We start from the raw sequence: 13,105 nt of genomic DNA, 5'->3' as shown, positions 1-13,105 counted from the left end.
GATCTTCTTGGCTCCTAATACATGCAGTAATTTGTCCAACCATGATAGATGATGATCTCGAATGTCATCGCTCTTGTAGGTGTTGCACCCGTCCTGTTTTTGCCCACCCAGGTGTACATTTTTTCCATTTTCTCCTGAGGTCTTTATATAAAATGTGATGAATCTTGTCTTGCGCGTCTTACATTTCTACATAACTTTCTTTGCTCAGTCTTGCCTGCAGGGCTTCTCTTGTGCTGCACTTATTCCCGGGCAGGTCTTCCTTGAGCCACCAGACACCCTGTCTCCAGGCCTCCAGAACACTCCCTAGACTCATCCTGTAACAAGCCTATGCTGTCATATCTAGGTCATCTGTTAACACTCTCTCCCCGTCATCCCTACAAAACGCTTACCGTGCATACCCGGAACCAGTAAATCCACAGTTTTACTGCTGTAATGTTTGTGACTGTTTAATCGACATTATATTCTATTAAGGCTGAATGAAATAATTATAGCATTTATCCCACAATCTGCTCTTCCGACGCCTTATATACAATTGTTTCATGGTTCCCAAACTCCTAGTGATCGGTGTGACTGGTATAAAGACTTGGTTGGGTTCTTACTCTACTCTGAAGATGCCAAATCTTAGGTTTAGGTTCCGTTTCAGATTTCTTCCGCTTTTTAAAAGAAAGACTCCACCTCAGGTTCCGGACCAAAAAACCCCGTCAGAACTTTCCCTTGTCTTCATTGAGGTCTTAATGGCAGTCTGTAGTCACACTCCTGTACAGAATGTGAATGAGGTTCATGTGCAGTACGTCATTGATGTCCCGGGTGGATACTGCGCATGCGCTGCCGTTTTTGTGCAACACATATGTGGAACAAGTGTGGCTTTGGACAGAGTTGAAGCATCAACCAAGATCAAGGGAAAGTTATGGGGCACATCTTACCGAGTAGCCCGAGCACTTGCTGCTTGAGGACTACCCACCGAGCATTTGAGGCAATCGCACTTCGTGCCTTGGCGCATGCGTTGTCTACTATCCATCACTGTAATTGGTATAGTGGTCAGAAGAAAGAAATGCCCATAACTTGGCCTTCAAGGAAATTCTTTGATCCCATATCAGTATTGGGATTCCCAAAGCTAAGGCCTGGTCCCAACTCTGATATGGGGGACAATCTAATTTGAGAACAACCATAGTAGAGGTTTACAGAAGCCATTATTTGTTCTCTTAAGAAGTTCACGTTTTTATAGTCATTTCACAGATTTTATTTAGTAAAACCAATTCCGAGTATGTAGGAGAAAGAAAGGTGAAATGAGTCACGGCAGAGTCCTAAGTTTTTGGTCGCTCATTGTACAGTAGCTCGCCGCTTGCCGCACCGTCATCTGGCTTTCCCTGCGATGTGACTGCATTCGAGTAAAGCATTAATCCGTGTAACCACATGTCTGAAACTCTAGTAAATGTTTCACGATTTAGGATCTGTTCATTACATTATACCCCGCAGCCATAACCTTAAAAGCTCATTAACCCTCGTGATGGACGAGTCTATGTATTTAGATTGTCGTTAGCGAACTTTATGGTCTCCTCCCACTTATGGGAAAGTTGAAGCCGCCGCTCTGTAGGAGTCTCTTCTTATCGGCAGGGCTCTGAGTCATACCTTACTAGGGTTGATAATGTAAAGTTGTTTCTGGTTAATAGCAATGGACGGGGAAAGTGATTAATCCGCCAGGTTATGAATACTTTTACTATTGTGACTGAAGCTTTGTACTTGGGCCGTATGGGTTTTGTAGATAATTCTAACTTTCGCTTAAGATTGCAGTGGTAGAAATTCTCTACAGTGAATGAAGGTGCGCCCTGACTTATTTCTTAGGGTTGTGTGGAGGAGAAAATTTTTGTGAAATCTGGCTTGGACTCTGTGCACATTGTGTTTTGTCTATTAGCGTTGAAAAACAATGACCCGTTCATCTCTATGGCCCTTATACACCCTCTGATGTATTATTATGGGCCCATGTATGTGACAGTGAGACCAGGGCAAAACTCAGCACAGGTGCTGGGCTCACTAGACGAAGTGAATGGGTCCACGGAGACACGGGTGACACACGAATGTCCTCTATCTGCTTCACCACGGATTCGGCACATGCACTTGGTTCAAAGCATTAGTAGTAATCCCTTCCTAACAGATTCCCCTGCCGATGCCTTTTTTATGCCATCTACATTATGGTCATTTCTCAACGTACCAACTCAGCCAGTCACGGCCCGAGGTAGGTCACCGGTACAGACTGTGTTTAGCTACGGTTCACATGGAGCCTGGGATGGCGTATTTTGGTCCTGATTTTGACGTGGGAAGCCATGTCAGAATAGGACCAAAATGCGCCTGCTGCAACTGTCACGGCTTCCGACAGCCGCGGCTTCCCCCTCCGTAGTAGGCCCAAATGAATGGGCCTAGTCCGGTGGGTGGTGTCGCGAGGCGAACGCCGCGGCTGAATCAGCCATGGAATGCACCTGAAGAAAGGGCAACTCGCTGCTTTTTTCCACTAGCAGGAACAAACCACTAGCGGTCTGCATAGACCTCTATTGTGAGGGGGCAGATTTTGAGGAGGATTCAGCACTAGAGACGAGCGAGTACTGTTCGGATCAGCCCACGCTCCATAGAAATGAATGGATGCACCTGGTACTTCCGCTTTGACGGCGGCCGGCCGCTTAACCCCCCGCGTGCCGGCTACGTCCATTCATTTTTATGCGAGCGTGCTGTTCGGATCGGCTGATCCGAACAGTACTCGCTCATCTCTATTCACCACCAAAATCTATCCCCTTTGCCCTGTGTGAACGAGCCCCAAGTGGTCATTTTCAGTGTTTCAGTGAGAGCAATGCTTCTATATTTTTAAATAAAGCCCAAAATCTGGAAGCTTCTTGAATCTTTGATTTACCATCACTTATGAGAGGGAGAAGAAGCTCTCTGTATCAGGCACCATGGATGATCCATACGTAACACTGGACATTAGAGCAGTATGGCGGTATGCTTCATTGGGAATTTCCACACCTTAGCAACTCCAAAAAATAGCGCCATCTCACGGCCCCTTTAATCACTGTATAGAGTCGCTGCCTATAAGAGGCCTTGAGGAGTTTTATTCTTGGGTAAAAAATGGGCATCAAAAACCCAATTTCCCTATCGTCCTACCAGCAGTACAATAGCGGGGAGCCTTGTGCTGCTGTTAGGACGAAGGGAAAACCGATTATATCAATGATTATACTTTAGACCTTTCTAGTTGACTACAGCCGACTAAGGACATGTCCGACTAAGGACGTGGCGCAGATCACATCTTTGTTGTGTCTTAGTTTTGCACCTTTGTAAAGGGCACAGTAATGTAGTTTGTGTGTGTGTTAGGGCTGTGTGTATTAGCCTTCTGTACCTTCAAGGGTTAAACCTGTAAATGTTTCCACGTGCCTTCATTTCTGCACGGAGAACATGGAAATTATTAATGCTGCCTAAACTCCGTACCTACAGCCTCGTGCAGATCATTGAGATGTTGTTATAACCTTGACTTAACAGTGGGTTATTGTTATGACGGGTGAGATTAATGGGCCTCTGTAATGGCCTCCGCGACTTCTTCCTCGTCCTTGGTGACTTACTGAATGGAATAGTACAGCAGGCCGGGCCGCTGCCATCCGTGATGTTATTCTGCGTAGTAGTCACTGTTGTAAAACTGGAAAATGATCAGAAATCGGATTTTGAAATCTCAAGATCGGCTCAACCCTACTTAATATGACAATTTGGGATCCTCCGGTCTAAGACAACATTCGCACTATCGTATGCAGGTCGTCGTCCGTAATTAAACATGGCTATTCCTCAGCAGCTTCATTCATTGGGGCCAGTCCACAAAATAGACAGAAATTTGCCCTGTCCCGAGTTTTGCTCCGAGTTTTATAGGTGCATCCAGATTTTAGTATATACGTCTGGTCTTCTAGACCTTCAGGAGTGTCACCCTTCTTGGCAGGTGAAACGCGTGGTGCAGCCAGCAGTACACTGAATTGTATGACTGCCTGGCGGAGGATCAGCGGCACAGGCACACACTTGTCCTCCGAGGAGTGTAAATTTGGAAAAACCAGGTTAATGTTTGAGACTTTTGTTCGGGAGCCCTCATTGTTCTCTGTACGAGGGCCTCTCACATTGCAGGTTTTGTAGCAGAAATTTGGCACAATCTTGTTGACCAAACAGGGTTATAAGAATGATTTGGCACCCTCACAACCCCTCGCTTCCCCTTCTTCCCACAGTGCTGACTGTCTTGCGCTATGTTCCCATCTGCACCTATTGTGGGTCACATTGAGTAAGTTATTGATGGGTAACTGCAGGTGATATCGGCAGTACTTCCACCAAGTACTTTGAAGCTTTTAAGGTTGATGTTTTGGCTTCGGACTGAGTAATTGATTGCGATAACCAATATGGCGCCACTTTCCTGCTGTTACTTGTGCAAAAATTACCTTTTGGGTGCCGATCCAGCTCTGGTGAACCCAGTCATGGCCTGTGGAGTTGGTAGGTCGGGTTGTTGTCATGAGGCATTCCTCTTTCTGTACTAAGGCTAGGGTATCCATTTGTTGGGAGACCCTCCCCAATTCCTCTGTGACACTTTACAGGCCATTTCACGTTACATGCTCAGTCCCATTTAAGCAAAGAGGCCACAGTGCTCATTCAAATAACTTATCAATGGGGTGCTGGATATCAGACTCCAATCTGGTCTTTAAACCCCCATTCTACTTTTAAAGATGGTCTTTCACCAACTCTTTCGCTTCCTTCAACAAATGCCGCTCTACCGTTTTCGGCACAGTTGGAATTTTTCTTTAGCCCCCGCAGTTCCTGAGCAATCATTATCATTAGGTTCTGCATAATTAGGCCCTTTCTGTCTACTCCAGCCTAGGACTGCCTACCTGACTTATTAGAAGAGTCATATTTTCTACCAAAAAGAATGATTGCTCAGGAATGGTGGGGGCTAGAGGAAACATTCCAACCGTACCAGAATCAGTAAAACAGTGGAGGTGGGTGAAAGCTCCTCCACAAATTCAAGTTCTTATCATCTTCCACTGATTCCAGCACAATTGGAATTTTCTCTCTAGCCCCCATCAGTACTGAGTAACAAGCGCAGGTAGTTTTGGTGTTTTCTATTCAAGCTGTGTAATGTCAAGTGGGCGGTTTCAGGCAGGGGGCGTGATTCAGAGCTCCAATCAGAGGCTCAGAGCCCAGAATCGCACCCCTTGTCTACTCCTGTTTGACACTGCCCTCATGGTAATATAGACACTTAGTAGTATATCCGGAGCTAAAACAGCATTGACTGCTCAGGAATGGTGGGGGCTAGAGAAAAAATTCCAACTGTGACGGAATCTGTTGAGGAGAGGCTATTGACAGATACTAACCGGAGGCAGAAAAAGGTCTTATTTAAGGCCCGGACCACACTACATCTGCCTCCAACTCTCCAGTGTGTATTAGATTCAATAGACCTGTCTGAAAATCAGAGGCTTTTTTTTTTTTTTTTTTTTTTTTTTTTTGGCTCCCCCCTCCCCATTTGCACAAATCTCTGAGCCTTGATTAATTTTGTCCTAAGCGTCGGTGTAATCCTATCCATTCACATCCAGTAGACAGATATTATCCTAATTCAGTAATCTCTTAAAAGGCCACTTATGAACCTTGGATTAAGCCCTGGAGCCATTTTCCATCTTCTCCATTTTCTTGTCTTTTTCCACTAATTTAATCAGATCCTTAAACTGTAATTTCAGGTTGACACCCCCGGGGTCTTACTTTAAAGGGGTTTTCCCGTCTTTTGACAATGTGAACCTGTTGTTCTCGGCTCGCAATAAGGGCTTTACACTAAATTTTTTTTTTTTTTTTTTTTTGCTGGCCGCCTCTGTGGTTCTTGACATAGATTAATGATATCGGGGTGAGGTGTTTATTCCCGTCGTGATGGATACAGCATGACTCTCACTGTTGCCCTCCGTTACGCGAATTAACACGTGTTTGGTCATTTATGCCAGTGCTGCAAAACCATACACAAGTGCCAAAACCGTGCAGACTCTTCTGTAGCTCCAGACGACCCTTCTGAAACACCAGCTGTTACTACCGGTACTGCTGAGAGGGGGGCAGGGGATAAAGTATAAGCCGGATTTTTGGGATTAGTTTTCAGAATATTATAGATTTGCCAGAGTCTTTGTTACCCCCTACCTACGGTTCTACTATAGTAAATGGACTTTCCGTTGAGGCCCAAATGTTCAGACTCAGACCAGTCTGATCTTTAAGAGAACATATCAACAAAAAATGACACACATAATATTTATTTTATTTCCTGCAAGTTTCACTCTGACCACCAAGCCTAATATATATTCAAGAATATCAAATTCTTTAGCCTTAAAGGGGCAGATTTCTTATGTCTATCAGATGCCACTCTTTAGTGGTTGTATTGGTATTGTGCATACTGTAGTTCTATAGAGCTGCAGTACCGGGCACAACCATTACAGTGTATGGCAGTGTGCCTGGTGACCATTAGGGGCTGCAGCGCTCACCCTAGTATCTGTTCAGTGGAGATTGGGGCAACCCCCTTTCCCATGTGTTTATCCACAGACTGCTGTAGTCAGACCGGAGCGAGCAAAGCTTCTCTAATGGTGTAAGAGGGGGGAGAGACCACAAACAAATCAAACCAGGGACTTTCCTAACAACTAAAGCTACCCTTATATAATGTCCGTCATTGGATGAGAGCAACGGACATTAAATGACTGGTATGGACAGAGCACTACGCCATACCCTAAGAACAGCCTCCAACCAAAAACACAGGGACCCCAACAACAAGGAGGTGAGGGAAGCCTACAGCAATCTATGCAAGCAATACAAGGGCACCCTCAGAGAGAAGAAACAGAGATACCTCTCCCACAAAATTGAGCAACTAGAGGACTCCCTCCAGGACAGCTCATTCTGGGAGACCTGGCACCACATGGGCACAAAGCCCAAGAAAAACTCTCTCCACATCCAAAATGGCAATATCTGGCTCAACTACTTCAGAGGTCTCTACAAAAACATCCCAGAAGAAGAACTAACTCCAGAACAGCAACAGATAATCACCAAACTGAGGGACATGGAGAAAGTCATCAAAGACTTCCAGAGCCCTCTGGACTCGCCAATCACCATAAAAGATATACAGGAAAGAATTGCCGTGCTGAAAGGCAAAAAGGCCAGTGGCCCTGACGGCATCCTACCAGAGATGATCAAATACAGCCCTCCAGCAATACACGCGGCACTGGCAAAGCTATTCACCCTCGTGCTCAATGCTGGACACTTCCCCGAAGACTGGAACAAAGGCCTCATAACCCCCATCTACAAGAATGGGGACCAATATGACCCCAACAACTACAGAGGGATCTGCGCCAGCAGCACGCTAGGGAAACTGTTCAACAGCATCATCAATAACAGAATCCTCACCTTCCTCACACAACACGAGGTCCTCAGCAAGAGCCAAGCAGGGTTCATGCCAAACCACCGCACCACAGACCATATCTACACCCTGCACAGCCTCATCAAGACGCACGTCCACAACACCAGAAGAGGCAAGATATTCGCCTGCTTCGTGGACTTTAAGAAGGCGTTTGATTCAGTATGGCACCCAGGCCTACTTCTAAAACTCCTAGAGAGTGGAATAGGAGGAAGAACGTACGACGTCATCAAGAGCTCCTACACCGGAAACCAGTGCAGTGTGAAGGTGAATGGGAAAAGGACCGCATACTTCCAACAGGCCCGAGGGGTCAGACAAGGCTGTAGCCTGAGCCCAACGCTCTTCAACATCTATATCAATGAACTGGCTACAGCCCTGGAGGCCTCACCAACCCCAGGCCTCACCCTGAACAATCGAGAGGTGAAGTTCCTGCTGTATGCCGATGACCTCCTACTCCTGGCCCCCACCGAGAAAGACCTCCAAGAAAGCCTGTCAGTGCTGGAAAAATTCAGCACCACATGGGCCCTACCCATCAACCAGAAGAAGACCAAAGTCATGGTATTCCAGAAGAAGGGCCACAATAAAGCCTCCACCACCCCACAATTCACACTGAACGGCTCCACACTGGAGAAAACCAACAGCTACACCTACCTGGGGCTGGAGCTCAGCCAATCAGGAAGCTTCAAAGCAGCAATAGAAACCCTGAAAGCAAAAGCCTGCAGAACCTTCTACGCCATCAGAAGACAACTGTACCACCTCAAACCACCGGTGAGGGTCTGGATGAAGATATTTGACGCTGTCATCTCCCCGATCCTTCTCTATGGCAGTGAGGTTTGGGGCCCAGCCACCTACCCAGACCAGTCAAGGTGGGATTCCAGCCCAACAGAGAACTTCCACCTGGAGTTCTGCAAATACCTGCTCCATGTCCATCGCAACACCACCAACATAGCCTGCAGGGCAGAGCTAGGCAGACTCCCCCTATGGCTCACCATACAGAAGAGGGCGCTAGCTTTCCAGGCACACATCCAGGGGAGCAAGCCTGACTCCTACCACCACCAAGCCTGGCTAAGCCACCTGAGCAAACCAGACATTCAACAACCAAACAGCAGCCAACCACCGAACCAAAAACTCCAACAGATGATAACCAAGGCCGAAATAAAGGCGACCACAGAGGCAAACAGAGAGCGGTACATTGAAGAATGGAGAAACGAAATAAATAACTCCAAGAAACTCACCGTGTACCAATCCCTACAAAGGGACTACACCATGGCCACCTACCTGGAGAGAATACGCCACCCCAAGCACAGACAGACCCTGAGCCGGTACAGACTGAGCGCCCACAACCTAGAGATAGAGACGGGGCGATACAGACAGACGTACAAGCCACGGGAGAAGAGACTGTGCCAGCACTGTGACCAGGGGGTCCTAGAAGACGAGACCCACTTCCTGCTACACTGCACCAAATACTCAGCTGTGAGGGCCGTCTACTACCAAAGACTCTCTGCCCACATCCCAGACTTCATATCTGCAGACGAGAAGAGGAAACTCTACATCCTACTGGGAGAAGAAGAGGCCACTGTGGAGATCGCTGCCCAATACGTGTCCAGCTGTCACCAAACCAGAGGAAGACGAGACTCCATGGACTGTTATAACCGAACCCCCCCCCCCCCATACCCACCACCCACCCACCACCCACCCACTTTACTAGCTTTGGCAATGCCAAATACCTATTCGGACGTGCCAATAAAGCATTTTTTGATTTGATTTGAGTCCCTCCCTATGCAGTAGCGTATCCCAGTTTCTGTAATAAGGTTGTATACGCTCAATGATTTGCCCTGTATTCTTGCCGTACTTGAATCTTAGGTCAGAATCTGTAAGGAGTTATATTCTCCCCATGCTTGTGTTGTTTTTTTCCGGGTACACTAGTTTTCTCTTGCACTCCAAAGATCATTTATAACGAAGCTAAACAAAAAACAAATGTATTGAATGTCAATCCTTGATCGGTTTTTCACGTCTTCCATCTTTGTCCTGTTTTTTAGGTCGATAAAACTGTTCCGCCTGAAGACATTGACGGCTCCGGAGATGACGAGGATTACTCCGGAGGGTCAGGAGGTGAGATTGACGGTGAGTACGTGTCTAATATTGTGTGTGTGTGTATATGTGTGTGTGATATATATATATATATATATATATATATATATATATATATATATATATATATATATATATATATATATATATATATATATTTTTTATTATTAATAATATTTGGTTTCGGTGGTTTTCCAAATAATTTCCCAGCCCTATTTAGACCCCTCATTGGTATAGGGTGTAGCAGTAAGCCCCGTTTAGCACCTCCATCGACTCCAACTCTATAGATGGTGCGCCACTGCTTCTGGCACACTTGGAAGTTTATATCTAGGTCTCCGTGTTCCTTGCCGTCCTGTTGCCGAGACTTCTGAAATGTCAAATTTCGAGATGATCAAAGTAAACTTATCCGTGTAACATGTTGCTTCTGTGTTTTAAAGGCATCGTGGTTGATTCGGACTCTAAGGGTGTAACGTCTACGTCGTTCTCAACTCTGGTACCCACCGTGGAAGGGTCTACAGCCGCGCAGGAGCCCGACCTTGTCGCTAAGGAAGAGACTGAAATCGAAGAAACCACACAGTCTACCGAAACCACTCAACCAAATAATGACATCATAGATGATCTGTTTGCTGTTGAACACGTTCCTGAAGAAGCAGCTAAGCCAGAAGCCACAACATCTCCAGTCCAGTCGACTTCTACAGCTGACTTACCGGAAGAGATCGACACAAAGAAGCATCACCACCACCACCATCATCATCATCCTCACCATCATACTACTACTACTTCTAGTACATCTGCTTCTTCTGAGTCAGACATTGATGAAGATGATACCGCAGACCTTCCTCCTACCACCGGTGTACCAGATAAAGAGTCTGAATTACATCACATTCCCCAGGAACGGACAACTCCTGGTGAGAATTTGGTAGTCCCCGGTGTCGTCCAAGAAGAAACCACCTCTGGCTCTACAAGTACTGATGCTGATGATGATGTTACTGTAGGACCTTTGGATGTTGGTAATCCTCCAGCTGAGGATCATTTGGTAACTACACCTGCGGCTGAGGAGACTCCTACAACAAAAGATCACCATCACCACCACCACCACCATCATCATCCTCATCACACCACCACAAGTTCATTTGTTGAATCAGATGTTCAGCCAGAAGTGACTACCAGGACTTCTGACCAAATTGAACAGGATGATGGAGAACCTACACCTGCAATTGTTGAAGATGAACATCCTCATCATGGTCATCCTCACCCTACACCTAGTACCACCAGGTCTACAGAAATGGAAGAGCCTCATGAAGCCCACACACACAAACCAGAGGGCCGGATAGTCCATGTTCCTGGTGTTGAAAGTACAACAGCCGTTCCTGTAATAAGCGACGATGAACACATTCCTGAAGATGTCGAAAAAGACTTCTTCGGAAGCTCTACGGTTCACTACAATGTCTCCAGGAACCCATTTGATGAAAATGATGATTCTTTAGACTCCAGAGAGGAAGAATCATCCGGGGTAGCAGATGAGGTAAGTCGAGGTCCATAGACTGTGGGTTAATGTTGTCATCTCCTTGGAAGGTCACTTAAAGGGGATGTCTCATGAGGCCAGCTGATCACTGGAGATTGTGGTAAACGTTGTGAAGTCATGTCTGTTCAAGCGGTTATTGAAAGGGCTGTGTAATGCATGAGGGGGCTTATAGAGTGGGAAATATAGACAGAAGGTGTCATATGTGACTCTTCCCGTTTTAGGATATATTTTTTGAAGCAACTGTTCCAGTCATCAACAAGGGCAGAATGATCCCTCCCAATACCGCTACTGAAGATGAAGGTAGCTCCGACGCTTCACATGGAATCATGGAGAGGAAGGAAATCCTGGCAGGTAAAATGAAGTTCCATTCTTTTATGGGTTGCTCAGTCCTTACCCTAGACTTACCTGACCCATGAAACTCGGTCTGGGTGTTCTCCAGAGTTACCAGCCTGAACATCATCCCGGGAGAGGGACTCCTAACAGGATAGGTAACTATGATGCTCGGAGTCCCTCTCCCGGCATAATCGGGTCAATAAATCCGGTGAACACAGACCAAGTTTCATGGGTCATGCGAAGCTAGGTTTGCATGCACATGATTGGCCTCCCATATGGGACAGCCTCCATCTCTCACCCCCCACGACAGATAAAGATCAGACCGGTTACCCCCACAGATGTCAGCTCGCTCCTTATTCAGAACGCTTGTACACTTGGCATATGGATGGCTGTCAGCTGTATGAGCATTTGGCTGGTAGCTATCTGATGTGTATGGCCAGCGTTGGATTCTGAATCTGGTTCTAAATAAGCCAATATTTTTGGTTAAAGTGGACCTTTCATGTCCTTGGGCACATGCGGTTTTATATACCGCTATAAAGTCGACAGTGTGCTCAATTCTGTGCACTGTTGGATTTCCTGTTATGTACCCTGGGGCTGGAGGTATCTGTGCCGTTACCGATCTCTGCCCACTGTCAGAAGGGCGTTCCTGACACTGTAGCCGGGCGGTGAGGGACTCCCCTCCTGACTGTACTCGTCCATAGCTCTGTACTGTCAGAGGAGATGTTCCTTACTGCCCAGCGATGATGCTAAGCTGTGAGTAGCATCTTCCCTACCAACCCCCAAACTGTACTCGCCCATAGACTAGTACTGGTGGCGTTCCTCACATCTTATCGTCATCGCTGGGCGGTAAAGAACGTCTCCTCTGACAGTACAGGGCTATGGACGAGTACAGTTGGGAGGGGTGTCCCTCACAGCCCAGCTACGCGGTCAGGGATGCCCTTCTGGCAGTGTGGGCAGAGATCGATGCTGATATAACAGCACCAATATCTCCAGCCCCGGGGCACATAACAGGAAAGCCGACACTGTCTGCTTTATAGCGGTATATAAAACCGTATGTGCCTGAGAACATGAAAGGTCCTCTTTAAGTTGCTTAAAAGGAAGCCATTTTTTGATTTATTGGCAATAGTTGCTCCTTAGTGTGACCTTCCTATTAGTAGTTTTGGAGCAGAAGGTCAGCCCAACATATATCTTGTGTGGTCTTCTACTTCATTGTCCACAACCTCTTTCCTTCCAGGTATCATCGCAGGCGGCGTGGCCGGTTTGGCGTTTGCTGCCGCCTTGGTCGCATTCGTACTATACAGAATGAAAAAGAAAGACGAGGGAAGCTACTCTCTGGAGGAACCAAAACAGTCCAACGGTGGATACCAGAAACCAAGGGAACAGAGGGAGTTCTACGCGTAGTCCAGCCAAATCTTCCAATTCTACTTGAGATATCGGCCTTCACTTTTCTCGTTCTTAACCCACAGCTTTTGCTCTGTGGCTTTTTTTTTTTTTGGTTTCAAAGGACTACTACTACTGGACGTTATTTATGGAGAAAGTTTTTCGAAGTGCCTTTCCGTAGCACAGCGCCTCTATAGGAAGGCCTTTTTCTCGTCCACACGCAATCTAAAGACTCCTTTCAGTACATTGTCACAGAGCCCCGGCTCTCATCGGACATTGGAGCGCAAACAACCTTCTTCTGCCGAAAAAAAGAAAAATATATTTTCTCAAATGCCTCG

The 13,105-nt window shown here is 46.5% G+C and overlaps 1 protein-coding gene across 1 annotated transcript in view; it reads left to right on the top strand.

Annotated features, from left to right (window-relative positions):
- The window catches only part of SDC1 (syndecan 1), a 36,192-nt gene extending 23,290 nt beyond the window's left edge, over positions 1-12,902 (top strand). Inside the window, exons 2-5 of the mRNA XM_075269196.1 lie at positions 9,478-9,562; positions 9,967-11,054; positions 11,276-11,405; positions 12,622-12,902. Of these exons, the coding sequence (XP_075125297.1) occupies positions 9,478-9,562; positions 9,967-11,054; positions 11,276-11,405; positions 12,622-12,788 (1,470 nt within the window). The 3' untranslated portion in view covers positions 12,789-12,902. The remainder of the gene's footprint in view (positions 1-9,477; positions 9,563-9,966; positions 11,055-11,275; positions 11,406-12,621) is intronic.
- The last annotated feature ends 203 nt before the right edge of the window (positions 12,903-13,105 follow it).

The sequence above is a fragment of the Leptodactylus fuscus genome, chromosome 3 (genome assembly GCF_031893055.1).
Source record: "Leptodactylus fuscus isolate aLepFus1 chromosome 3, aLepFus1.hap2, whole genome shotgun sequence".
NCBI lineage: Eukaryota > Metazoa > Chordata > Amphibia > Anura > Leptodactylidae > Leptodactylus > Leptodactylus fuscus.
The sequence above is the reverse complement of the archived record's forward strand: the minus strand, read 5'-3'. Positions and strand labels throughout refer to the sequence as shown.